Source organism: Aythya ferina (genome assembly GCF_964211825.1).
Source record: "Aythya ferina genome assembly, chromosome: 6".
NCBI classification, from domain to species: domain Eukaryota; kingdom Metazoa; phylum Chordata; class Aves; order Anseriformes; family Anatidae; genus Aythya; species Aythya ferina.
In genome coordinates this window covers 9,714,371-9,741,470 of record NC_140303.1, presented here as the reverse complement: position 1 = coordinate 9,741,470, position 27,100 = coordinate 9,714,371, and the positions used below count along the sequence as shown (strand labels likewise).

Below are 27,100 nucleotides of genomic sequence, written 5' to 3'. Positions count from 1 at the left end.
TGTTTTCTACAAATGGCTATGTATAAACTCTGGCTTCCTACCCAATTCATCGTGTTACATCTCTGTGACAGTTGTAGGATGTCCACAGGGTCACCTCTGTGCAGAGCTCTGGTACCTGAAGATTATCCAGGAAATTGCAGGCTGAAATCTGTTTGCATGATTATTTTCATTGTACATTTGTGGATTGCAAACACTGAATGTAAATAGTAGAGTATATACCCAAGCATTGTTTTCCTACAAAGAAAGGGCTTCTGTTGTCCAGTTATTGTTTTGCAATAATCACTTTTGTTTAGACAGCCAGAGATACAGTTTGAATAAACAACGATGTTTGAATAAGCGTACTATGATATTTATCCAGAATTTGTCTAAAACTGGACTCCAAATTTCGTGGGACTGGGGACTTCCTTTGTAGTATTTCCATCTGGCTGAGTCAAAAGTTAGTTAAAATGTCAGTGCACCTAACTGCCCCCAGTCAGACTCTCCAAGTATTACATGGCATCAAGAAAAAGTAAAATGAATTTTAAAAGCCAATTCAATTCTAACTTCTCATTTCCTTTCTCCGAGGTTATTACTTTGTTTAAAAAATGAAAGCTGTATGCCCCTCTGTTCAAACTTTATTACTGCTTTGGCAGCATTACAGGAACATTATTACAGGGCATTATTTTGATTTATGCGGTATTGACTTAGTTGATCTGTTTGAGGGGTGGAGGAGTTGGTATTAAACAAGCACTTGAACACCCCCAGCTTTGGCATTTACTTTTTAATGTGTCTTGAGTTTGCTGAGCACCTCCTTTGAAAAATCCCCTCTAACAGCACCAAGATTTCTCTCCCAGTGTTACGCACTGCATCCAAAAAGAAACCTGTATTTGTGTCCTTCAGCTTTCAGCCAAGATTAGGCATCAGGCAGCAAGTCTGCCACTGCACCTGAAGAAAGAGATCTGGCTTAAGATTTATTACAGACGCTAAGGTAGGCACAAGTGGACATCATAAACTTGCACCTCAGCTTTCCGTGTTAAAATGGTGTAAGAGCGTGATGATGGGCACACATGGTTGCTGTCAGTAGGAGTCTGCTGCTGCCTGGCTTGTTTGTGGTTTTTAAATCGTGCCTTGCCGTGCCACAGACTGAAGCAGCCCTTGCTGTGGGCCAGAATAAGAAGCAGCGGGGCTGCGAGCCACTGGCTGTATCTTGGAGCAAGGAGGGGTGAGGGTGTCCCAAGTCAGCATCGCGTTGGATGCCTTGTAGATGGGCAACCTGTGCACGTAAGGACCGAGCGGCCGTGTGCTGTACCAGCTCCCTGCTTTCGGGCCAGTGAGGGTAGTGGCTGCAGCTGCAGGAACATCACCCTCCTTCTGCGCAGAGGAGAGGCAAAACGAGCAACCCCCCTGGGTTTTGAAGGGATCCACGACTGCTGCTCCGTGTGCTGAGGGGTGGCCTGATGAGGGGTGGTGCTGCACGGCCATCCCAGTGTAGATCCCTGTTAGCCAGGGACGGGGCTGCCCGGCCGTTTAGTAGCAGAAGTCCTGCTGCAAGTGTGCGAGGCTCTTTGTCTATGGCTCACGGAGGGGAATATATTTTCTTAACAGTAATGATTACAAGGGAAGATTCCTGAGGGCTTGTTGTTCTTGATGAGCCTGCCAAGCAGCAGGTATAACTTGACCTATCCTTTTTGCCTTCTGGCTGTGTCTCCCAATTTGCTCGGGATCCCTATGTGTGTGTTCAGAAATGCATTTGATGCTGATTGGAGCTAATTCAGCACCACAGTGGGGGGAATTCACTTACATTGCTCTGTGCTAACAGCTATAAGCAGTGATAATTAATAGCTCCTAATTGCTTAATCAGTGTAAAGTTTTACACTATGTCATATGTGAACGTTTTTATGTTGTGTGGATGAGTAAACCTCCAATTAATGCATCAAGTTGTACAGCCTTACCAGCGCTGTCAGTTCCAGGCAGAGAAAAATAACTAGTGTCTTTATTACCCCCCTCAGGTCCCTTCCTGTAGTCGTTACTGTGGCCCGAAGACATTTTTCTGTAGCAGCTGAAGTCACATTACAGAGAGCTTGCTATCAGCTCGGAGCTGTCAGTGATAAATACAAATTCACTGGCCTGAGCCCGTTCAGTGCTGCTGACACACTCTTCTTGGCTTTCCATTTATTCCTTTACCTCTGGTGGCCAATCTCTCTTAAAATCAAAAGTGCCTGCCACCAGCGTATCCAGCGATACTCTGTAATTTCAGAGTTCTCTGCAGATTCCCAGTCCCTGTGCGCATGCGAGCATTGTCTCCATCAGACGTTACTCTTGAAAATGCATCCCCCTTCAGAGGTTTTGTTTTCTTCTGGGCTGGTTCGTGTTTATCTCTGCTTCCTCCCCCCTGCCTTCCCTCGTGCTGTCCCCATATCTCTCGCCGTGCTCTTTCAGTGCCTATCTCTTGGACTGTTTTCATTTCGCAGACCTATTTCCCATGCCGCTTTCTTTTCAGCTGTCTGTACCCGAGTCCCTCTCCGTTTGTGTGCATCTCTCTTCCTATCTGTGGAGGAAGCCAAGGGAAAGATAAAGGTGTTGAATGGGGCTGAATGGCAGACTTGGAAGTCCCCGGTGGAAATGATCGTTAGCAGTTTGCTTTCAGCTCATGGGTCCAAACAAGTTTTCACCGTAAAGGGACGCCTCCAGCATTTGTGCAGGGTACCTGCACTGGGCATGAAGACTTTGGGGTAGCAGTGATACAGCTGTGAGATGGAAAGGTCAGTCGATGTGCTGCCATTTACCACAACAAAATAACAGTTTTAGTGCAAGAACAGCTTGTTAGAGAAAAGCCTGGATTTTATGGGATTTTCTAATCCCGTGTTGGAAAACTATTAGTGGTAATACCCCGAGGTGAGCTCATGTGAAATCAATGAAAGCAACATAATTTGATGGCAGTAGAGGATCGGGCCCTTAGATTTCTATATCCCATAACTCTTCCACAGAGAGGAGGAGAAAATGAGCGCTAGATATTCCTATCAGATGCTTTCTTCTTTTACTGAAAGCTATACTTTCTCTTACAAGGCATCTCTCTTCTGCCATAAAGGAAGGAAATCCTGAAACGTGTGAGTCTGTGTTAGGTAATTAACTTTCAAATCAATAGAAGAGATCTGATGGCTAGCGTAGGGCTGGTAGGAAATGTAAAATGATTTTTACTTAACAAAGAAGTGTGAATGAATGAGCGTGTGACAATAGGAATTGCCAGACAAGGACACGGAAGGCATTACAGCCTGATAAAGGCAGAACAATCCATCACAACAATAGTATCTTTAATTCTTGTTAATGCTGTGCCGTGGTGTTTGAATTATATTTTGATTGTGTTATCTTTTCACACATAACTGAGGAGTTTTAGCTGCTTAGAAATACAACATGCGAGCCTATTTAAACCCTCTGTCCCACCTAAGCAATGGAGAAAGGAGACTGGGTCTTACTGCAGTGTACCTGGAACTTTGCGCATCTTAGAGGGAGTTACGTCCAGACGCATCTGTGGGATGTCTCTAGCGTTTTTGCAAGACCAATTTTTTAGGTTAAGGATGAGACTACAAGTAGCTTACAGAAGCTCATAAATGATTTATAGATGTTTTGATAGTTAATTATTTTAGACTGCTGGACGAGTAAAGAGCCTGCTTATAACCATGGCTTATAACCATGGCATATAACCGTGAAAACCACTTTTTTTTTTTTTTGGTCTGTTTATTCACACTTCCAATATCAGTGTGTTACAGATATGCTAACATCTATTAATGATTTATTAACCTGGTAGAAGCCATCCATAGATGCAAGCATTGTACAAGGTGAGACCATTTTTTGTCTTACTTATGCTTTCCTTCCAGGCCTCTTGACAGAGGTCTGCTTAAAGCAGCTGGGATAGCTGATGAGGAAGAAGCAGCGTTCTCTGTACTACACTGAGCTAAGAGTTAAGAGGAGGACTTCATTTTTCTTGTGTTGTCAGTAACTTAATCCTCTGCGGTTTTACTGCTCCTCAAATAATAAAGTCAGTCTGGAGACAAAGGAAAGCCGTTCTCAATTCTTGGGAAAGCACAAGGATAAAGTAACCTTGGTCTTTCCCAGCCTAGCGAGCAAATGCTTTCTGCTTGTGACTTTCTCCAGCAGAGGCAGGGAGAGTAGAGGCATCTTTCACAAATAAAATAAAAAAATAAAATACCCTGGAAGTTACAACTGGTAGTCTGCAATGGACTCCACAATGAAGGTAAGTCGCATTAGTGTCGGCCAAGGGAAGGTGAGCCCAGGAGATGAGCCATTGGTTGTCTGCATGAAATTTGCCAAAGCAAAACTAATTCTTATGTTCCAGTGGAAATTTTCCATTTCTAAGTTTAGATTTCATAACAAAGTCTGTAAAAATTATGTAAGCCTCCTGTTAACTCCTTCCCTCCTCCTCTGCATTCTATTGAATCAAATGTCATCACGTATTCCAAGCAGTGCTACTGTTTAGGAGCAGAACTGTACTCTAGCATTGCTTCTATAAAGAGGGCAGGAGAATGAGCAAGGTTCTTCCTTTCCATATGTCACTAGGAAAGAAAAAAATTCTTTGCTTATGTGCCTTCACTAATGTACAAGAATTTAGCAAATGGGTAAGGTTGCGCTTACAAGATAGAGTCCATTAGAAATCTGCCTTTGGGCAAATTCCAGTTAATTCTTGACTCATTATTTGATTATAGTAAGACTATGCATGAGGAATTGTTACAGGTGAACTCGTACTCCTTTTGGGTGGTTTGGGCTGCTCCACTACTAGTGGTGAGTGTTCCTAGGTCCCCCTGGTTGCCATTAAGACTGCAGTTTGCTCAGCATCTTGATGCCAAGAACCAGCGGTGGAAATCGTAGGAAGGAATCCTCTGTCTTTATTAGCTGTTGTCTCGAGATGAAAGGAAAAATACCTTTGCAGTTTGCCGTTTCTTCATTATTTCTTTCGCCTACACCTTGCTTCTATACGTTAGTAGGTTTTGGCATATTTTAGAGACACGAAGAATAAAAGGAATCATCTATTTCATGCCAGGAATTGTTTGATTTTCTTTTTCTCAAATCTCTGTTGGCTTGCTACAATCTAAAAATCAGAAGAAATACATATGGAAAGATTTGTGAGAAGTAGTACAGTTTTTGTAAAGACTTTATTAGTCTCAGAGCTGATCGATTTATTATTGTTTAAGCTTGGCATATAGATCTCATCATGAGAACTGTTCCTCACATGGATGTTCCTTATGCTCCTGGCTACTTACGTTGACTTCCATGGGACTATTTTTGTGATAAGATTTACAGAGCTGATCTTTAATGGGTTGCAATCTGTCCTTATTATGGTGGGAAAGCCAGGTGAAATAGTGAGTTATGTGAGGGCAGAATCTGGACCAGTTCCTGCTGAGAGCAAAGAAAGTTATTTTTCTTTTTTGAACAAACAGACCAATATAGAGACACTGTTTGGAGGGAGTTTGTTTTTTGATTTTAATTCTCAGTATATTTGACCTTCAAAAGGACATGTAATGTAATTCAGAGGTGTGCTGCCTACAAGCTCGGCTCCTTGTTGTGTCTGTGCAGCTGAGAAAAGTGAAAACAATGAAGCACAGACTTTGAGTTCCCAATGAGAAAAAGGAAAACTGGCAGCCTTTTCTTGCTATTTTGTTAAATATCTCTATTTAAATGCAAATGATCATCTGACACTGACAAACAAAGTCATGTACCAGGAAGCAGGCGTGCAAGATTTTAAATAAAAAAATAATGATTATTGAAGATGCTGGATCACTTTTATTTCCAGGAGGAGTAGAGTTGGCTGAGCACATTTTGGTTGCCTGCTGAGGATCAGCTCAGCATCTAGGAGTTTGAAGTGTGAAGATTTTCATTTTAAATGTTGTTTGTGCAGAAGTGTGGGAGGCCTCTCTAGTAAGAGGTATCTTGGAAGGATGCTTGAAGTATCTTCTGTTATCTCAGTGCAGAAACTGCAAAGGAAAGCCCAGTGCCTGCAGTAAATTTTGGAAGAGGGCCGAAGTCTGGGGCAGAAAGAGCTGAACTGGTGCCTTCTTCTGCCTCAGGAATACGTGGCTGCGAGTGGTCTGTGCAACGCTTTTCTCTGTGTCCGGCTGCCAGCCTTGGAGCTTTCTCCCTGAATCCCAGCCCCCTTGAGCAGGACAGATGTCAGATTTGACCGTAAGTTAGGGTCAGGCATAAAATGGAGCCTTGGAGGAGGTGGCAGCTCTGCTGTCCTTGGGTTGTGGTTCCTCCCTGCCTTCCCCCAGCCATGATGCTCTGGTGAGGGCCATGCTGCGGCAGGTACAGAAATGTGCACTCCCTGCCGTGCCCTTTCTCCTTCCTGCTTGTTTGGTTGGTCAGGGCTTATAACAACCCAGTTCCTGGGCATCATTTTTATTCAGCAAAGTGAGCACCAAACCCAGCAAACAAACTGTGTCATTTCAAGGCTCTCTTCTGTGGAAGTTCTTCCTTGAATTTGTTGTTTACCTCACCTGTTGTTTTTTTTTTTTAAACTTCCATTCTTATAAATCAATACGGATGCGTTAGCTTTCTGCACGGAGCTCCAGTAGCCTCTTAATAATCATAATAATCGTTATTACTGATTAAAGTTGCATTATTCATGCCAGATGGAGTCCCCTCTCTGTCAGCCAGAATGAGTTTGCATTAAGTAGTTATAGTGTATCTGTGAACTAAATAAACAGATGGCAGCATGTGACAGCAAATTATGTGCTGGTGATGTCAGCACCAGCGCTCCCCCAGTATAATTGCTTGAAACGAACACGAGTGCAGTGAGGAGCCGGTGGTTTTAACAAGGTGGTTGGCACACAGCACGTAATTACTGCACAACATAATCAATAGCACCTTCAGTGCTGCGTGAGACCCGAGAGGAGAGCGCTGGCTTTACAGAAGTAGCGACACAAAGTCTGACTTTACGCTACTCTGACTGTGGTTCTGTTTAACTGTGTAACATCTGGTAGGTACATTCGTCTTTTGGGGTGATCCAACCTTCGCTTTGTGTTTTCTCCAACCTTGTTTCCCAAGTGGGAGCTTGTGGACAGTATGTGGTTTAGTGCAGGGTGCAGCAGAGCAGCATTAACAGCTACTGCTGCTAGTACAGGATTGAAAGGTTCCTGATGACTTCAGTAAGCTTCTGGATCAGGTCCAAAGTGGAAATTCACTTAATAGGTTCTCAGCAGTATTCAGTGATGAATAAAAGTTTAATCCGAGGCGAGGTCAGGTTACTGAGGTCAGAAGAGCTTCAGGAAGGCTGTGCGGCATCGTTCCCAATGCTTGTGTTAGCTTTCTCAGTTCATCACTTCAGGTCTGGTTCCCTGTAAGGGGCTTTGCTCCAGCAGCACCCATGTTATAGCCACTGGGACATGCGGTGCTCTAAGGCTCCTGCACTTCAGGAGGGAGGAAGGAGCATGGCTGAGCTCTGGCCATGGAATTGCAGGATGAGATCTCCTTCGCTCACCGTCAGAACTGGCGTGGGACTGGCCGGGTGTTTTCTCAGGTAACAAAAGATGCAGCGAGAGTATGTGCCAGTCCTTCCACCGCTTTCACTTCCTTGCACAGTGGTTAGTGGTTAGCCATGAAATGGAAGGTGTGAATTCCTCTCCCTCCTCAGTGCAAGATTACCAGGTAGTTTGTGAAAGTTTAGAAAAGGTACTGTTGCTAACTTTTCCTCCCCCATATGTATTTGCAATGCAGGCACTTTCAGTTCCCTTTTGTCTTGAGGGATTAAGCCTGTCAGCACGTGGAAGGACGATGCAGAGCATCTCCTCCACGAGGCTCCTTCAGAAGCAGAACCACAACCACAAGCAGCTAGAGACTCTGCAGTCAGAAAAGGCAAGATCCTACGAGTTTAGCTGTCACTGTGGAGAAGTGGCTGCACAGAGCAAATTTCCTTCACTGTGATTTTGGACATGAAGACTGTACAGTCTTTTAGGGGGAAGGATTGGTTTTGGATCACTTTTCTGCCACGGCACTGAGTTTAGTGCCCCATTGTTCAGGTGAAATTGAACACAAGATGAGATGGATATTTGCTCAGCCTGTTCTCATCCCATGGGAGGAATGAGCAGGTCTTATGGAGGATGTACAGAGCAACAGCACTGGGTGGTGAAATTGTTCCTTGCTCCTCCACACTTCATCTTTTTTGGTTTTACAATGTGCCAGCCATTATTTGTAGCACACAGGGATTTAGGGTATAAAGCACTTAGATAAGTACCCATACGTTTGCTACCCATTCTGGCTGTGTATCTGGACTTTTTTACAGGCATGGTTTCAAACTTAGTAAAGCATAGAAGCTCTCCAAAGGGAAGATGGACCCTTCTCTTCAGTGGTTGTCCAAGGGTAAAGAAATGAAAGGAAGCCACATTTCTAATCTCCCTGTTTCTTTCATTCCCAAAGGTGGTCGATGCCACAAATCCTGCACAGGCCGATGCTGGGGACCCACAGAGAATCACTGCCAGACCTGTAAGTATGCAAGACCCTGAGAAACAAAGGACTGAAAAATGATGCAACAGGGATCCTACTTTTTTTTTATTACTATTATTGTGAAGAGATACTATAAATTTTCTTTTTAGCGCAGTTCTGAAACATTTCAAGGTTTTTTCTGTATATTTTTGCCAACTGATGATCTTGTTTTTTTCCCCCCATGTGAATTTATGTTTTTCTTTCCTCCCTTGTGCTTTCTAAAAATGCTTAAGCTAACTTGAATTTTCTTTTCACTTCTTGGCGGCAACATGGAGCATGGCTCCTGAGAATATTGATGGTTATTTTGGAATACACTGAAATGAATACTGCAGGAATAGAAAAGTCTACAAGGCGGATTTGGAGATGTTTAATGATGGCCTGATGCTGCAAAGTTCCTAATGCCAGAGTACTCTGTTTATTTCAGTGGGAGCCTGGGAGTATTAATTATCTTGCAGAATTGTTCTCTTTATAATAACTCAGAACGTAGTTGAGTTATACTGAAAGAGAATAATGATTTTTTGTGAAGGAAGTAGCAAGTGAAGGGTTGTTCACAATGTCTGTCTGTCCTCTTGAATTTAGACAGCATTAAAATGAATAAGAAAAAAGAACTATATTGAGATTCTTTGTGTGCTTTCAGCTCCTCCAGACAGGCACTAAGGAGGTAGAAGTGCAGTTACAACATTAGCAAATAGAAAAGAGGAGAAAATTGAGAGCTGTCTTTTCCTACATGTTTCTCCCTTTTTCCTCTTGCAGCAATAGAGCTATCCTTTACATTTTCCTTCTTTGAAATTCAGGATGGTGCAAATTGGTTGGGTTTACTGGAGTCTCTCCCCCCAGGAAATGAAATGGTTGCTGAGACCTTCACACCCCTGAGTTAGCACTGCTCTGGCTTGTGGTCATTTTCTTGGCTATGTTGTAGCTGGGATTTAACTGCTACCAAGCAGATGTACCAGCTAACTCTCGGAACTTATGGTAGCCCAACGTTAGCCATCTTTTTCATTGGAAATATTAGAAACAGAGCAACAATGCCTTTTTCCCCCACTATTCAGAGCAAGAAATTGTGGGAAACTGGAAACAGCAGAGAGCTTGATGTGAACATTTTAGGGTTTACCACGATGAGGAAATCCAATCCGACCTCCTGCCCGTGACAAAGCACAGGGTGCAGGTGACAGAGCTGCGTGCTTGCTGAGGCTCTGCTCCCCTGCGCTCCTTTGCATTCAGGTACATCAGCTGATGTTGCTGGCAAAGCTGCTGACAATTATAGCTCTGCTAAAGCTAACATGTTCTTATATTGCTCTTTCATATTGAACTTTATCTGCGGGTGTGATTAAAAGTGCTTCAGGACAGGTTGCAGGAATAACTGTATAATGAAGTGTATTCTTGTTTGTCTGAATTGAGCTAGTACCTCTCCTTTCTTTCTAGCAGTCTATGAATGCTGCAAAGAATTCAGTGGTGAGAAAACCTCCGTACAGCAAGGTTATGTACTGAAGCACGTAGAGGAAAGGGACGGAAATCTAGTTGGCTAGAATTATTTTATATCATGGCCAGATTAGAATTAATTAATGGTGGTTCTTAGGTCTGTTTGTCCATCTCTGTAAGGACCTGGGTAATTCTTCCCAAGTTGGACAGACTTATTTGGGCCTTACGTGGTTATCTCACTAGGGAATCGTGCAAAACCTTGGCGATTCTGCTGGATAAGGATGATCTGATCCTGGCTCAAGCCTTGGTTCGAGCGGGCTGAGGCTCCAGCCGTATGCAGTGTTGGACAGCCCAGCTGGACTCCGCGTGGCTGCAGAAGCCCACGTGGCAGGATCAGCTCACATGGCCTCAACCTCCCCAGAGCGCTGCTCTCAGATAACCAAACTGATTTGGTGGATTAATGTAATAATACCAGAGAGAGCAAAACTTATCTGCAGTGTTGCAAAGTCAGAAGCTTAGCAGAGCTGCACAGTAGCTTTGCTCCCAGAGTGACAGCTCTCACTTTCTTCACAGTGACTGCCCTCTCATATCCAAACAGTGGGGACAGGCTAAGGCATGACCATGGATTAATAAACTATCAAAGACATATGTTATCTAAGTTCCAGGGAGATGCACGGATCACACATTCCTAATTTGAAATAGCTACTTACAGCCTTTTACCTTGAAACACACTGTCAGTATAGTTCCTGCAGCAATTGCCAGGTACAGGAGTTAATTTTAGGTTGTGTGCTTTCCTTTTGCCTACCTGACCTTGTGCTGCCTTGGGTAAAGAGCAGGATTTAATAAAAAGTGAATATTGGGCTAGCAATGAGCATTTCTTCATCACATTTTCACAAAACTTGTTTTTCTTAAAAACATTAAAGCAAAGAATTAGAGTATGAGTAGGAAATCAAAACATAAAAATCCAAGTGGTGTTAAGCTTTTGCTGCCTTCATTTCTGACTTGTTCTGCCCTGGCTTTCAGTCTAATTAATGTGATTCTTAGACACAAGCTGGAGACGGGAAGAACGGTATTGCAAACAGCCTATACCTTCACGTATTCACCTTGAGGATGGGCAGCCGTCAAACACCTGCAGGAAAAGACTTTGGCCTTATTACTTCCCAGCATCAAAAAGTTTTGTTCCTAGGACCAGAAGGAACATAACCATGTCTGTATTTAATAATTGCATTTTTTTATCCAGTCATTGAAGCAAAAAATTCTGATGAGCCCCCCTCCCAAGATAAGATTTAAATTATTTTCCTAGGAAAAGGATAAAAAATGAAAGATCTTAATCCGTGTCTTTCATTTCAAATTACATATGGAAAAAAGCAAAGATCCTTTTGTTTTTGCATGAGTATCATCTACCTGTCTTCTTATGTTGCCTTCCAGCTATGTCTCTCTGTATGTATAACTCTGTCTGAAACACCACCTGCATCTAACTCTATCCTAACATCTCTCTAAATGTGACAAGAAAATTTATGCATTTAGGAAGGCAATTAATGGGAAAATTTAAATAAGCTGTTCCATTAGGATTTAGAACAGAGATAATTTCAGGATACTGTATTATGCAGCTAACAACCCATTTTTCTTTTACAATTAAAATATTAGTAAATATTAATATGAAACACTTAAAAGCTAGAGAGTGTTCTTTGTTTTAGTGTCAGGAAAGGCTAATGTGGAATAGCTCTTAAAAAGCATGTTTTTCAGGGTATTGGGCACACCCACTATGTAAACCACTTTTAAAAATAAGCACAAGAACAAAAGCTTTTGGAAGTTAGTAGTCAAATTTGAAAATCTGCGGTTAGACTGTTACTGCTTTTGCTGTTGATGTCTCTGATATGGGTTTTTTTCTTTTTCATATGAAAAGAAATTGAAAGCTTTATAAATTGACTGCATTATTTTATTAAAATGACAGATTATGCACTTTGTCCTAGAGGAATGAAACTGAAAGAGAACAATTTAAATTAAAACTACGGGGAGGCAAAAAAAGGGAAATAACCTTTAAATCAGGCCCCAAACCTAAGCATTCAGCAAACGTAAAACACCGTGTGACTGTGTATATGTACAGGAGATTGGCCTGAGCATTACTGTATTTATACAGTCTTTCTGCAGCTGATGTTGCTGAGAAAAAGAAGGTGCCGAGGCAGGAAGTACCCAATTAGAGCAGCAAAAGGCAAGCGGGAGCCTGGTGAGGGAGATGGAAAGAGCTGAACCAGCAGCTTAGATCAATCAGGGTAACCCAGCATTTTTGCTTGGAGCCAGCATCTTTAATTAAAATCCTTGTATTTCACTAATAACTTTGCATGTTCATAAGAGTTTTTCATTGATTTCAGTTACTTTCCATTTTTTCCTTCATAGATTTATAGTGCCCTGACATAATTAAAGATGAAGGGAAACAATAAGAGAGACTGATTAATTGAGCACACACACTTGAAGTGCCCATTCCACCCCATGCCCAGCACAACTTTTGGCTACTGTAGTGAAACACCAGTGCAGATTGGCAGTCAGCATTCTGTTCTTCTCTTCAGAAACCAGCCCCAATGCATGGCACATTTTGTCATGATAGGTCTTGAGTTGCAGCTGTACCATAAATTGTCTGTGTTTGGAGGAAGTTTTTGGGGAAAAGTTGCCATTGTTTTAAATGTGTGCAGCAAAGTTCATTTTCTGCAGGGTTACACTGTGATAATGATTGCAGGAAGTTGAACTGTTGAGCTATGTTTACTGGAGTCTGAACAATCAGATTATTATTATTATTATTATTACATAGTATTGCCTTGTAGTTGTTTTGTTTTGGGGAACACCCTTTGCTGTGAACTGTCTTGAGTGAGTCCTTCAAAAAATTCAGAGCTAAATTTTGTTTTTTTTTTTTTTCTGTCTTTGTATGTTGCCACTAAAGATGCCTTATGGCTCCTTCTCCAAAAGATAAATAAGGTGTGCTGTGTCCTTTTCCTATAATGAAATGTTGGCAGTTCTGTTGGCACTGTTTGCTTTCCCAGTCAAATAAACATGAAATAAACAATTAGGGAGAAGCAGCAACAAGCCTTCACAACTATATATTTTGCAAACCACTTTATATCTTTGCAGTGTTCAGGAAAACTCAAACACGTGCCCTATCCTGAACAGCTTGCTAGAGGCTGCGTGAAACCAGTGCCTGCTCACACGCAGAGGAGCAGAGTTCGTGAGGGCACTCTGCTCCTGTCCTGTGCTGGAAAGGGGCTGTGCTCCACCACATCAGTCCTTGTGCTCCTGCTCTTCTTTTTAGAAGGAAACATGTTCTGGAATAAATTGTAGTCTCTTAAAATGCTAAGGACTGTAAATAAATAAATAATAAATAAATAAATAAATCAGGATCTGGAAATTTACACATGACAGAAGACTTACGGGGGGCTCTCGAAGAGGGTGAATAGTTTAGGTGAGCCTAGACTAGTAGGTTAAAAACTGCTGAAAAGGTGCCAGTAAATTGCTTAAATCTATTGCTGTTACTGGAGATCACTTCCTACTGCTGTTTAAACTACGCAGCCTTGGGAAGCGCTGGGACCTGTGGCACAGCTTGATGGAACCGTGAAATCCTTTAAAATGCAGATCTGGGCTTGCTCAGTGTAGGAGCCAGTGAGCTGACGAGTACTCTAGATACACTGCATGGCATGGTGACGGGACACCTGGCATGGCCAAGGTGGGGATTCACCTCCTCCCGGCCTGTTTTGGGGTGATGCTGCAGATTCCTGGCACTCTCTGTAGCTGACAGGGTGGCACTTGCAGCAGCCCTTGGAGAAGCCAGCCCGGAGGCTGTCTGCCCAGGGAAGCAATGGCTGCGGAGTCCTGGTGGGCATCCCAACAGCAGCTGCACTCAGGGGAAGAAATTATAACTGAGCTAATTAGGTATTCAAAATAATTTTCTACACAGAGGTACCATACACCAAAACTTTCCAGATTTAAACAAAACATTAAATTGCAGTGGAGCAGCAGTGAGGAAGGCGGCCATGCCGTGCCACGATGTCCTCTCCTTTCCAACTGGGGGGACCCTGGGACCCAAACAGGCTCTAGCAAACATGGCTCTGTATTAAGTCAGGAGGCTTCACCTCCATTCGCAGTTAAGACAGATAGAGCCTAATCCAGTCTAAACCCAAATGCAATAGACCAGGTTCTGAACTGATCTGTCTGAACAATGTGCAGACGCTGACTTACTGAGTCCTTAATTTTCATGAGGAGAGTCTGTGTCTGTCCTGGTTACCTTATGATACTGTTTCCTATCAGTCCTAACATTGTATCAGTACAGTTATTAAGTAAAAGCCTTCAATCTGTTTCTTTAGTGATGTTGGCAGTCAGTGCATTTACAAAAAATTCCCTTACTTTTAAAATCTTACTGTGTGAGGCATAGAAGTGTTTTCTAGTGTAGTCTCCGTTATCAGCAAGTTGGAATTACTCTTGAAGTGCATTACTTTATTCTGTAGACTATAAATGATGACTTCTCTTTCGTTATTTACATTTTTAATCTCCTAAATAAATACTGTGTATATTAAGAAGCTTTGGTGTTACCTTAAGTACTTCCAGCAAGTGGTGGAGGGAATTCAGTTTGGAAGCATTAATAAAAAGGAATCACCGATGCATCACGTTAGAATGGAGCAAGAAGTTGGACGAAATTTTGTGTTCTTTGGCCTCTTGAAAAATGTTTTCTATAGAGAACTAGTGAAATGCTTTTAACAAAATAATTGGTTAAGTTTAATTACAGAAGTGTAACTTCCTTGCTCCTTATCAAAAGAGCTGACAGCACAGCTTCCTCAAATTTCCTTAGGTTGGTATAGTCCTGCAGAAACTTTTCATTCCCTTTCCTGTAAAATAAAGACGGAAGATAAAGATGGCTGAGGGGAGGAAGTTACTCCACTTGCTGACCATTCTTTGTCCAAGACTAAGCCCTGAGGTACAGCAGTGTGGTTCCACTTAAATTGCTGCACCTGCCAGTGGGTAGACTATAGTTGTTTACCTGTGAGTGAAGGCTGGATCGTGTTACTAGAAAAAGATGAGTGGTATTTCCAAATATGTTCCAGTCTGAAGGTTGTATTCTGTTCTCATTGCCAATTTGTTCAAATTGATTGCCATCAAGAACAGCTTTTGGCTCAGAGATTGCTAGCCTCATTGAATTTCTACATGCTTTTTACTCAGTGTTGCAGTTTTTCATGGGGAAAAACTCATGTGGAACTGGTGAGCTCTTCTGTTATTATTATTATTTTTCTCTCCATAGCTGTCCATCAGCTATTTATTAAGCTCCAGTCATTTGAAAATAGTATTCTACATTATGTTCCAAGGGTGAAAATAAACAACTGTAAAAAAATCTTCCTTTGCAGTCTTCTGGCAATGGTACATTCTTGAAGAAGGTATTGTAAAGGTATAATGGAGGAAAACAGTTACTACTGCCATTGAAAAAAATTGCCTTAAAGCTTGTATTTTTTTTCAGTACGGCGTTGTTCTGCTTGTTTTCCTCAGTGTGCAGCTGAAAAGCTGTCTCCTTGGTTCTGATGCTGACACGATAATTTTTCCTTTCTCCTCCTAGTAACCAAGACAGTGTGCGCAGAGCAGTGTGATGGACGGTGCTATGGGCCCTACGTCAGCGACTGCTGCCACCGGGAATGCGCTGGAGGCTGTTCCGGACCTAAAGACACTGATTGCTTTGTATGTGTGAGACTTCCCATTTTTCTTGTTTCTGGCAGTCACAGTGAAAGTTCTTAATGCTTTAATCCATGAAATTCACAGTTCTGCCCCTTATAATGTATTGCATGCACACTCCCAGATTTTGACTGTGAACTCTAGCATTTAATATTTTTCACGTTATATTAGCATCACTTATCTACTTAATATTCCCCATTAAAAGATTTATGAGATTTGTAAATATAGATTGGGAAACATTAATATGCTAATCTCTGTGATTTTTATCTTTTGCTTTCCTAAAATTAACTTTTAGAGGTGATAGGGAATTTTTAGAAGTATTTATCATTACATTTGAGCATAGCTTTTATTGCTGCTCGGTGTGCTTTATATTTGAAAGTCAAGAATACAATTTAGCTTCTTTGTGAAAGATGTTCCCTATTACTGCCAGGCTTGATTTAAACTCAGGTTTTTTTTACTAGCCATACTGGGAAGAAAAGCAGCTCCCAAAATACTCTACCCCAATGTATGTATTCTACTACATGTGCTTAAGATTAAAAAGAAAAAATAAAAGGCTATTTTTTCCTTAAAAAACAAGCATTCTGTACATACAGGCCTTTAGCCATATTTATTTTGTTTACTGTTTGTATTTGTAGTAGTGTCAGCAGCTTCAGCTCCCCACACTGATCTCAAAAAACATGCAGCTCATCTCTGTGTTACAGAGGCAAGTTTTGCTCATGTTTTCAGGGGTAGCAAACCTAGGTCTGAAGAAGCCAAGAACTAGAATGGGTTCAGAGAAGTGGATCTTTGGAAGTACCCAAGTGATTGAGGAGACAAACATCTACCAGCTTGGGTGGGCTCCTTCTAAAATCTGCCAGATAGGACTGGGAGGAGAGATCATATGGTTTGGACAATTGCAAATGTTTTGCTACTCTAGGCAAGAGGATCGCAGCGAACAGGCAAAAATGAATCTTCTTCTATCTGTAACCCAAACTTTCTCACTATTCAGATACCGTTTGATAGTGGTAGGTACTGTGCTCCCAAAACACATTCTCAGTGGTATTCTTTTACTGCTGAGGAAATGCAGTGGTGGCCTTCAATCACTGTCAAGTCTGTAATTGGGACTTTACCATATGTAATCAGTGTGTGTTGTAGGCTTGATTCAAAGCTTGTTGGAACTTCTGTAATGGTTTGGAGAAGAGAGATGAAAACAACATCCTGCCCATGTCATCATATAACGTCAATACATGTATGTAAAGGAAAGAGGTAAAAATGCAGCTACTGCTTCCATAATGACAGCTAAGGAACATTTCCAGTGCTGAGGTGTTGAACCCACAACTTGTGTATCCGTGTTCTATAATAACCCAGCAGAAAAGGAAATGAATTAGATTTCCTGAATAGTGGCAGCTGTGGAAATGTGTATGCTAAAAATCACGCTAGCGTGTTTGTTCTGCTCCTGCAGAGAAGTACCCAGGGCATCGGTCTCATTCGCTCCTGGCCCCAGAGCAATGTAAACGAAATTCAGCAGGGGTCTTTCAAGACTAGCCATTACTTGCTTACACCACACTGGGTGAAAAGTGGAACCCTTTAGGCAGTGAAAGCTGTGCTTAGTTTTCAGCTGAAGGATACAACTCATTTAACTTGTTTTTTCCCTATGTACGTACTTTCATTCACATATTAGCAACATCTAGCACCACGTCCTAGAAGTTTGTTACTAAAGCAATTACAAATGTGTATGAAATATTACGGTCGTGAATTAAAAGTTCTCCAGTCTTCCATGTGGGCTTTTCCTGAGAAGTGCCATCTCTGTGAAGAGCACTGACGTGCTTGGCTTTTTGCATTTGCTACACCATCATCAGAGGATTGTCATGTACTTGGCAAAGCACTTCCTAAGTCAACATGGATGTAAAGTTGAGGAAACAAACTAAAATAATATTTATTGATAGGCAAAAGCACAGCTTATGAAACATTAAAAATCCTTCAGTGTATGGCAGCTTGTAACAGCATCCTGTTTTAAATATGGCTTTATTATTTCTAAATAAAATTATCTTCCTCCTCCATATGCTGCGATGCGATCGTTTGGATATTCAGTTATATAAAAGCAAGACAATAATCATCATCCGACATAACTGCAAGCAAACATGCTAACACAACATTTTAGACATGTTTTTCTATCTTGTATTCAAAACCTAACTGGATCTAAAGCTTGAAATGCATAGCAGGGCCTGGCTAAATACTCAGAAATCCCTATTCATAGAGTGGACTTCTTGTCTGGTTCTTGATGAGGAAGAAACTGACTGTGTTTATCATAGTTCTGGTTCTCTGAGGAACTAGTATTTTTTTGAATACAACTTTTAATGAACCAGCAAAGACAGGACTGGTTTGGCCTACCTGCAAGCTCCTGAGGACAGTGGAAGTTCATATTCAGGCTAGGATGGTGCCTTCATCATGGAACTCCCTATTTGTCCCGTTCTTCAGCAGTGTGCGTCCTTCTCTTCTGTTACTTTGTTAGCCTTAACTTCCTGAAATCTCCTGACCTGACAGGTAACCTCTGTCATGACCTGAATGGAGATAAGCTGAAGAACAGGGGAATTTTTTCACTTTTCTTTAACTTCCAGCCTTTGGTGGGGTGGGAGGGTCTCAATGGTGTGCTTGCTGACTCTTTAAAGATTCAGGTTCACCTCGGTATTTCTGACTACCAGGAAAATTCCTGGATTCATCCCTAGACTGAAATTTCTAAGGCAGTGTGGCTGCTAGAGACTGGTAAGTGGGGAGGCAGAATCCAGTAGCAGTGGTTGCTTAAAATGCTAGTGGGATGCAAGCCAGGCTACAGCTTTCATATTCATATGAGATTTGACACTAGACATTTGCAGTTTGCTTTGTGATTGCTACTCCCAACAGGTTTTTTTTAAGCTGTGGTTAAAACCATAGATACGATTCACGGTGATAAGGAATGTCAAAATCAGTGGTGTGGTGTGTTTGTTTTTTTTTAATATTACTAATTATCAACCTTTCACAGTCAATTATTTTCCTTGCATACCATTACGCTTTTTATCCACACGCTTGCCTCTTCATTTGTCAGGGCCCTGTCCTCTGTCAGCTGTGGGTGGCTGAGCTTGAATGCTAAGTGATACAAAGTCCTATTTTCCTTTCCCAGTGTGTGAAGCAACTGACCTTGTTAAACTTGCCACTTAGGGAAATGACCCCCTCCTGTGCTGGCTCAAAAGAAGTTCTTATCCCTCTTGCTTTCTAATTGGGAATTTCAGTTTTCAGCTGGACTATGGACTCATGCTGTAAGAAATCAAAAGGTTGGACCTCTAAGGAAAAGTCATTAGCATTTGTTTAGACTGACTAAGATAAATAGCTGTTCACTCTTGGCAGTTTTAGAATGTCCCATCGAGTTGTGAATTAGTTGATTAGTAGTAGTAACAATAGTTATGAAACAAATTACGGTTCTGTTATGTTTCTGTATGAAGTGCTGTAACAGGCAGCAGTGTTTCAAATTAAGGGGTCTCTGTGAGCCCTCCTTTATGTGCCATGTATTTGCCAAGGTCCTAGCAAGAAATCTAAGTAGACAAAATGGGGGTTAGAAAAACATGCGTCTTAATTCTCACTGTCGCAACACTTCTGAGTAATCAGGACTGTTAAGCTAAAAAAACAAAACGAACCACAACCAACTGTATGATTTAATCAAGGTGATTTTTTTCTTCTCTCTTGCTTTGCAGGCCTGCATGAATTTCAATGACAGTGGTGCATGTGTGACGCAGTGCCCGCAGACATTTGTGTACAATCCTACCACCTTCCAACTGGAACATAATCACAATGCCAAGTACACGTATGGGGCTTTTTGCGTCAAGAAATGCCCACGTAAGTGCTGTGTTATCTGCCTTTTCCTCCAGGGATGGAAAATTTTGAGTTGCATTTCAAGAACCTCGCAAAACAGAGAACGAGAGCTAAGTGAATAGTGCAGTCTTAAATAGCTCTGCGTGTGCATGCAGTCTCTAGTAACTCAGTCACATGTTAACTGAAGACAGAGATGTTCTGGGTTGCTGACACTTTCCAAGTGTCTTATACTAGAGTGATTTTTTTTTTTTTTAAGAAAGGGAATTCACTGAGTTTCTGTCTTCATGACTATTTGTTATAGTCATGAAGACAGAACTATTTGTTATAGTCATGGTTTTGATTAGCCCTTGTATGTTTAGAAATGAAGTGTTAAAATAGCGCCAAATGCTGTATTTATTAGTGGGATTGTAAAAGCGTAGAAATCACAGTTTCAGAAAAATAACTAGTCCACCACCAGTACTACCTGGTAACAAACGCTTTCATGATGCTGATGCCCTCTTCTTGGAATGATGATGGACTAACATCAAGTTACCATAAACATTTTCTGCAGTTTTTCCCAGTGAGGAAGAAGACATGCTATACTAACAATGCCACAAGTAAAGTTACAGTAGCAGGGAGGAGGGGGGTGTTTAAAAAAAAAAATAAATCCATACATGTGAAAAACACATGCTTCTGAATTGCAAGCCAGATGATGAGTCCCAAATACTTACAGAGTTGATTGATACAGTCTGATATAGACATTTTAGATAGAAAAATAAGGGAGACAGTATTCTTGCTCTCCCTTTAATTTCCACCATGATTTCTGGTTGTGGTGTGCATTGCTTATGTGTAATTTATCTGTGAGAAAAATGGGTAATATATAAAAAAAAATAGTGTCATAATTCAACACAAAGCTAAGTCCAAACTTCGAATCTCTGTGACAAAGTTCTCACTGACAGAAGGATGAGGCTAGGACTGTCAAGGCTTAATTCTGTCTCTAATAATAGTGTTGGACTTCTAAGCAAGCCAAATTTATATTTATTTTTAACAACACTGGTATATCTTGTACTACTTAAGGGATGTGATCCTTTGTCTAAATACGTCATTGAACTTTCTGACTTATTTTTCCCTCTTGACATTAAGCTTTCAATCAAGTAGGATCAGTCTAAAGCCCCTTTGGCAGTTGTTTGACAAGGCAAAATTGAAATAGTTGTCATTGTCCCATGGAGTGTTACCCCAGACAAATATACTTCTGTGTGTGTGAAAGAGGGCAGAGCATCTTGTTTTATTTCTCTCCAATTCCCATAACTTTTTTTTTTTTTTTTTTTTTTTTTTTCACAGATGATAATAAAAACAAATTGGGGGGGACAGGGAGTGGACAGGGGGGTATTATGAACTGACAGTTCACAGATTTTCGTGAGTGACCAAAGCCATGCCTAACTGCCTTATTTAGATGCTTTTGAAAACACTGAATATTAAACGTTGGTGTTTATGTGGAAGTGCTGAGGTAAATAAGAATATGTATTGACATAGTAGAGTCCAAACCCATATGTTCCAGTATTGTTTAGCCCAGTGGTTCACTTTCTACCAATATCTTTCTTTTTTCTGCTCAGACAACTTTGTGGTCGATTCCAGTTCTTGTGTTCGTGCGTGTCCAAGCTCTAAGATGGAGGTTGAAGAAAATGGTATTAAGATGTGCAAGCCCTGCACTGACATTTGTCCTAAAGGTAGGCAGTAATTTGGTATAAATTTTCTTGAATGTAGTCTATACCTTAGTAGACCAAAGCAGGGTGTTAGTTTGGAATGAAATATGTATGAGTATGCTGTAGAATACTTGATATTAATAGCCTTTGGATATCCACAAAACTTTGAACTGTGTAGGCTGTGTGTGAAATGTGTTCCTAAATACAACGGAATGAAAATTTATTCAGTTATAATGGTAATATAACTAAGCCAATTACTTTTGCTTAGATAAAAATGAGGGGGATTTCTTCATTGGTTTTAGAGAAATCTGAAGGAATTCTTTATTATATCATTTTAATGACTTGTATTTCCTGGAGGAGTTTCGGAGCTCTCCTTTTGTCATCCCAAAGGAGGCTACACTAAAATTTTGCCTTCGGTGTGTGTTGTGTCTCCCACTTGTCACTACAGCATTAGGTTTCCATTTACTTTGTCTGTTCTCTAAAAATATCTCTGTTTTCCCAGAATATCTGTGTTTACCCAGAATATCTATGTTTTTCTTCTTTCTTCTCCTGGAAAACAGAAGACTGTTTTCTAGTCTTTCGAGAGGACTAGAAGTTTTTCAGTGACAGGTGTCAGTCCTCATCAGTACTACAGATTACTTTGCTGTCCTGAGCTCTAGGGGAGGCTTTCTGCTCCCTGCTTCAATGTCTCAGGAGCAAAACACCATCACTTTTCCCGCATGGGCTTATGCTGTTTTTCAGTCCTAGTGGAAGCCCTGTCTGAAAAGGAATTCACAATGAAGCTACGAAAACCCTGTAAATCAGCAGTCACTCCACATGGCTGAGACAGACAAACACAAATATTTCTGCCAAGGCTGGGGAATTACACACTGAATTCTAAGTGTGTGTAGTGTTCTGTCCTTCAACCTAATTGCAGTAAACAGATCCACCCCTGCCCCCCTCCAGAAAGGTACATGTTCATGCACGTCAGTACATATGTATTGTTCTTGCCAAGCTCTTAGCCTTGCTTAATGGGACAGAGGAAAGCTATTACATGTGTGTGAAAGGTTCAGGTGTGGTGTTAATATTTGCCATTTGAGGACTTCATTAGGGAGATAGATGCATTATCTTACAGAAGTTGTAAAGGTTTTATTCTTCCGTGCATCACGTGTCCCAGAAAATGCAATTGAATTACATTTGAAGGCCAGACAGAGATCTGTCACACAGTACCAACATTTCTTCAGGCCTCTCAATTTATTTAATGAGCTGATGAGGAAAGAACTTTTCATACTTCCTGTATAAGGCGCTTTCTAGCATGCGAATGGTGAAATTCCCAGGTCCGTCAGAGCCAAGGGACCCACTGAGCTAGCAGTGTGGGACCCCTTCCTTCTGCAGTGAGTAGCGTGCAGATAGACCACCCAGCCAGCTGCTCTAAGCCAGGTCCTCATGCCTCTGTTCACAGAGGGCTCGAGAGGCAGTTTTTGGGGTTCATACTGGCCTTGAGAGCACTGTGAAACAAGGTGTTTGCCAGGATGCCCTTCTGTGGCAGGTACTTAGACTTACTGTTTTGAATGGACACGTGGTTTGGGGGAATATGGGTGGTACCATTTTGACACATCTCTTCAGCTTTATCTCTGAAAGAAACAAAGTCTCACACTTATGTGTGTGAGACCAATGTGTTCTGGGTCAGTAATCATTTTTCCTAGTTGTTGACACCAACTCCTTGTTTTGGCAGCATGTGATGGCATTGGAACAGGGAGTTTAGTGTCAGCTCAGACGGTGGATTCCAGCAATATTGACAAGTTCATAAACTGTACCAAGATCAATGGCAACCTTATCTTCCTCGTTACTGGGATTCATGGGTAAGTGACAAAATGGAAAGATGTTATGGCATGGTGCCAGCCAAAACCAGGAGTGTACACCTCTTACTTATGGCTGCAGGCTTCTTGTGCTGAACAGCAGATCCAGGGTAAATAAGTTTTCTGACTTAGTTAGGAAGGGAACTGTTAATGGTGTTCTTACAATTCAACCTATAGGAAGAGAAAGGATGAAGTAGATGGCACTAGAAGGAGAAAAGCCTGCTGTGATCTTTGGGTACCATAAATTGTCAGAGCCTGGCTGGTGGTTGTTGCTCATGTATGAAAAAACAGTCAATTGGCTTAAATTACATATATTAAAGGTTTGATTGCAGAGATGTGCAAAACTCAGGGGTACTTAACTACGGTGTTTTGGTTTAAATATCTTTGTATGTTGAATAAGTCTTAATTACAGGTCATGTGGAGGTACAGAACCAGTATTTGGAAGTCTCACCAATGTCTCTTGGAAAGAAAGAGCCCAGCCAAATACCCAGCCTCTTGCTGTTTATAGTTTGCACTTTGTGTCATTGTATCAGAAGTGAATGCATGGTACAAATTCTGAAAGGGTGGGATGTGTCCAGGGAGGGCAGGGTTAATTTATTTTGATCAAGTGCAAGCAGCCACTTTCTTGCTTTGTATTCTTTGTCACTGAGATCGCACATGCGACTGTGTTTTCTGACTAATTCAAGCCTTCATAATGTAATTGGCCATGGTAAATTATATGTGATGCTTTGAGGTATTTCAGGTCCTTTTAAAATGGGCAGAATTCTCAAAACATGCTAACAAGATGAAACCCTTTTTTTCCTCCATATGTAATAGGTATACACGTCTTGTTGTACACTAACAGTACAAAGTATTCAATTACTTCTACCACTGTGTAGCCTTGAAGTTTTACCATGCTTTTTAGGCTTCTCAGAGCTTTCCGTATGGGTTGCAATTGGTTGTCCAGATGTGTGATACTAAATAAATTCCCAGACTAACTCCATGTTTGCAGTTTCATGGTGTAGTGTGAGAGTGATGAACTGAACTTCTGCACACAGATCTTCAGTGGAATTCTGGCAGCAGATCTTTTGTTGGTCTTAGGTTCAGGTGTGTTAAGGTGTTTGCCACTAGGTTGTATGGCTCAAATTTGCCTACCAGATGAGGTGGAAAGAAAGGTCACGTTTCCTAGATTTGATGTGGTGATTGGTTGTAATGCTTCTTCACCTACAGCTTGACTCCAGCCATCTGAAGGTTGAAAATCTGCTTCAGTGGGGGCTCTGCAGCTCACTCGTTTTCAAAAGGCCAGCAAATGTGGGCTTTGGCTGTATAGGTGGCCTTCTCATCTCTCCAGCAGGGAGTACAGTGTGGAAGGTTAATGTAGCATAGTTTGAAACACTTTAGTTTGAATGGTTTAAGGAAAAGCTGCTTTGGACCTGGGGAAGCCTGGAGAAGGTCACGCAGGAATCAGTGCTTGCACCTTAATGCTTCCTCATCTGTCCCAATGACTGGCCATGAGGTTGGCTGTAAATCTGTTGAATCCTACCTGGCAGGAAGTACGCAGTAAACGCAAGGTAGGCAGCTGGAGGAATTGAGCAGTTCTCTGTGTACTAAGTGAAATGCAAGTTTCAGAATTAGATGAGCACTTGTTGCAAAAGTTGCATTAATTGTAGAGTTACAAGGTGGGTCACATTAACAAATCTGTTGAAATTAAAAGGAGCAAAACCAATCTTGAATAAAACCATGTCCCTTGGGAAAAAAAGAAAAAATAAATTACAGACTATAAAGCAGGGAGTTAAAATATGTTGCTGTATTTTAATAGAAGAAAACCTTTTAGGTCAGTTAATATTGAAATTGTGCAGAACTTTGTCTCATTCTTCATGAACAAAACTCACTCCAACCAGTCTTAAGCACGAAGACACCAAGTTCTGCAAACCTGAATTGTTCCACAGCATAAATTGTGGTAGTGTGTACCAAAAAAAAAAAAGAGTGCTAAAATAACTTTGCATCTCTGGGACAGAATTTTGTTTAATATTCCTGTAAATTTTGCAAATGAGTAATACACAAAAGAAATAAAAAACCACTAGCTACCTACAGAAGCAGTTTATTATATAGATGAGCAGATCAACAAAAACAATAAAATTAAAAAAAAAATATGTCCATTTGAACTTCTAGTTAACTTCTGTTACAAAGTTGTTTACGCAGTGAACTGCTGCTTCTTTGTGTGAATTTTCAGCATTTCAGATTGTAGGGACTTCAAGTCTAGCTGCCTGGGCAACTGAGAGATGTTTTGTAGTAGCAGAGAAGTCAGTGAAAGATGCTAAGAGTGGATTTTGTTGTTTTGATTCGTAACTTTGTACTTACAATTCATGCTGTCATGTTTTTGATCCTATCATTTTGTAGCCTTTCTGTTGTCTGAGCTCTTAAACTTAGTCTCTATGCCTTTGTTACAATGTGTATGCAAACTATGTGTTTAAGTAGCAACTGTTTCCAGGTTTAACTATTAATGGTTATTTATGTAGAAATTATATAATTCTGAATTGACTTTAATTAGAGTCTGAATGTGAAGTGGGATAAAGGTAGGCCTTAAATTGTGGTGAGTTGGTAGTGCTCGTTCTTTTGAGGTAGTACTCTGCCAAAGCGTGTGGATGAAGGGATCTTCTTAAAGATCCACATCTCTGAGCTGAGACAGAGCACGTTGGCTAGAAAATGGGGAGGAACCCTACAGCTCAGGTGCAATTTTCTTTCGATTGTTTTTTGTGGTTGGGGTCCTAAAAAGCCAAGCTGCCTTTTGGATGTGCTGCTGCCTGTGAGGGGGTGTAGTTTGGGGACAGACAGCCTTAACTAACAGCAAATGCTCCTTGTTGCAGCAGGAGCAACAAGCCCTCAGTGCTAGCCAGCTTTTTATCTTCCCTTTCGTTGCCTGTCTACAGTTCCACAATCAGCTGAAACGCTTATTCCTGGAGCTGTGAAGTCCAGCTGAGCCTGTTCTACTGAGAAATCTTGTCTCTGCTAATAAGAATGGTAGATAACTGCATTAGTCTGCAGTTTTAGAAGTTGATAAAAACATGTCAGGCATTTGCCTGTTAAGGGGGTTTAAATTTGTATCCTTAAAGACTACCTTATCTTAGGATTTGGAGGCGAAATTCAGCAGCCTCAAGTTCAGTACAGTTGTGGTGTTTCCTTTTTTAGGAATGCATTTTAAAAGCAAAGTGTTGTGTTTCTGTTAGGTAGTACAAATTTGTTACCTACTTTTGAGAGCCCCAAATTGTTAGAATTACATTTATACGATGCTTCTGTGGTCCACTGGGCTTTATATTGAGGTTTAAGAATTTATTTTGTTTTTTACGATCCTGGAGTCACCTCCACAATAGTTGAAGTGACCCCATTAGTCTGCCACAGCACAGTCTCATGAGACCTGTCCCCAGAGACAGCTTGGTTGATTACCAATGTGTTCCAATTCCAGGAGTTCTGCTCTTGGAAAGCAGGAGGAGAGATGGAAATGCATGTTCCACCTTTACTGAAGATGTTTGCTACCCTCACAAACAATCCTATAAAAATACCATAACACTGTGGTATTGAGTTTTAAAGGAGTTTTTTTGTTTGAGTTAGGCTTTTATTCCTTAAATAACGGGAGTGTCGCAGTATGTTTCCTCCTAGTGGACATTGTCCAGGCAAATGCTCTTCGTTCCTTTAAAATTTAAAACAAAATTTTAAAGAAGAAAAGCTAAATAATGTCACTGTCAAATCAGTCAGTTTCATCTTTTCATGTTATAGCATGCCTAACTTAGAGATTTTCATGTTTGATGGGGGTATTTCAGTTCTCTAATGACCAACTAGCTTGGCAAAGATCTGTGTGTGCTTCTTGATGTCCCATTTTACACCTTCTAAACAGTGCATCCTTGTGTTGTCCAAGGTCACGCACTGCCAGCATGCTCTTAGTTTTCTTCTGGTTTTAGCTTGTTACTTGTTTCAGTAGCAATTTTATAAGTACAGTCCTGGCAGTGCGGTATTAAAACTATCATTTAAGTTGGCCTTCCTGGAAAAAATGTTGAAAACGTGCATCTTTTCCTTTAGGGATATCATCCATAGTTGTTCAGAATCCATTAATTCTCCAAGAGCATAAGTATTTACTCAAATATTGATGATTTGATCCTTCAAGATAGTGAGCACCATTATTTCCCCTCAAGA

At 41.1% G+C, this 27,100-nt stretch overlaps 1 protein-coding gene across 7 annotated transcripts in view; it reads left to right on the top strand.

The window, feature by feature from the left end:
• Positions 1 to 27,100, top strand: part of ERBB4 (erb-b2 receptor tyrosine kinase 4) — a 590,714-nt gene that overhangs the window by 403,341 nt on the left and 160,273 nt on the right. For all 7 annotated transcript variants that reach the window (XM_084524744.1, XM_084524743.1, XM_084524742.1 and 4 more), the window contains 5 exons: positions 8,407 to 8,472; positions 15,479 to 15,597; positions 19,296 to 19,437; positions 21,006 to 21,119; positions 22,810 to 22,936. In XM_084524744.1, the coding sequence (XP_084380870.1) occupies positions 8,407 to 8,472; positions 15,479 to 15,597; positions 19,296 to 19,437; positions 21,006 to 21,119; positions 22,810 to 22,936 (568 nt within the window). The remainder of the gene's footprint in view (positions 1 to 8,406; positions 8,473 to 15,478; positions 15,598 to 19,295; positions 19,438 to 21,005; positions 21,120 to 22,809; positions 22,937 to 27,100) is intronic.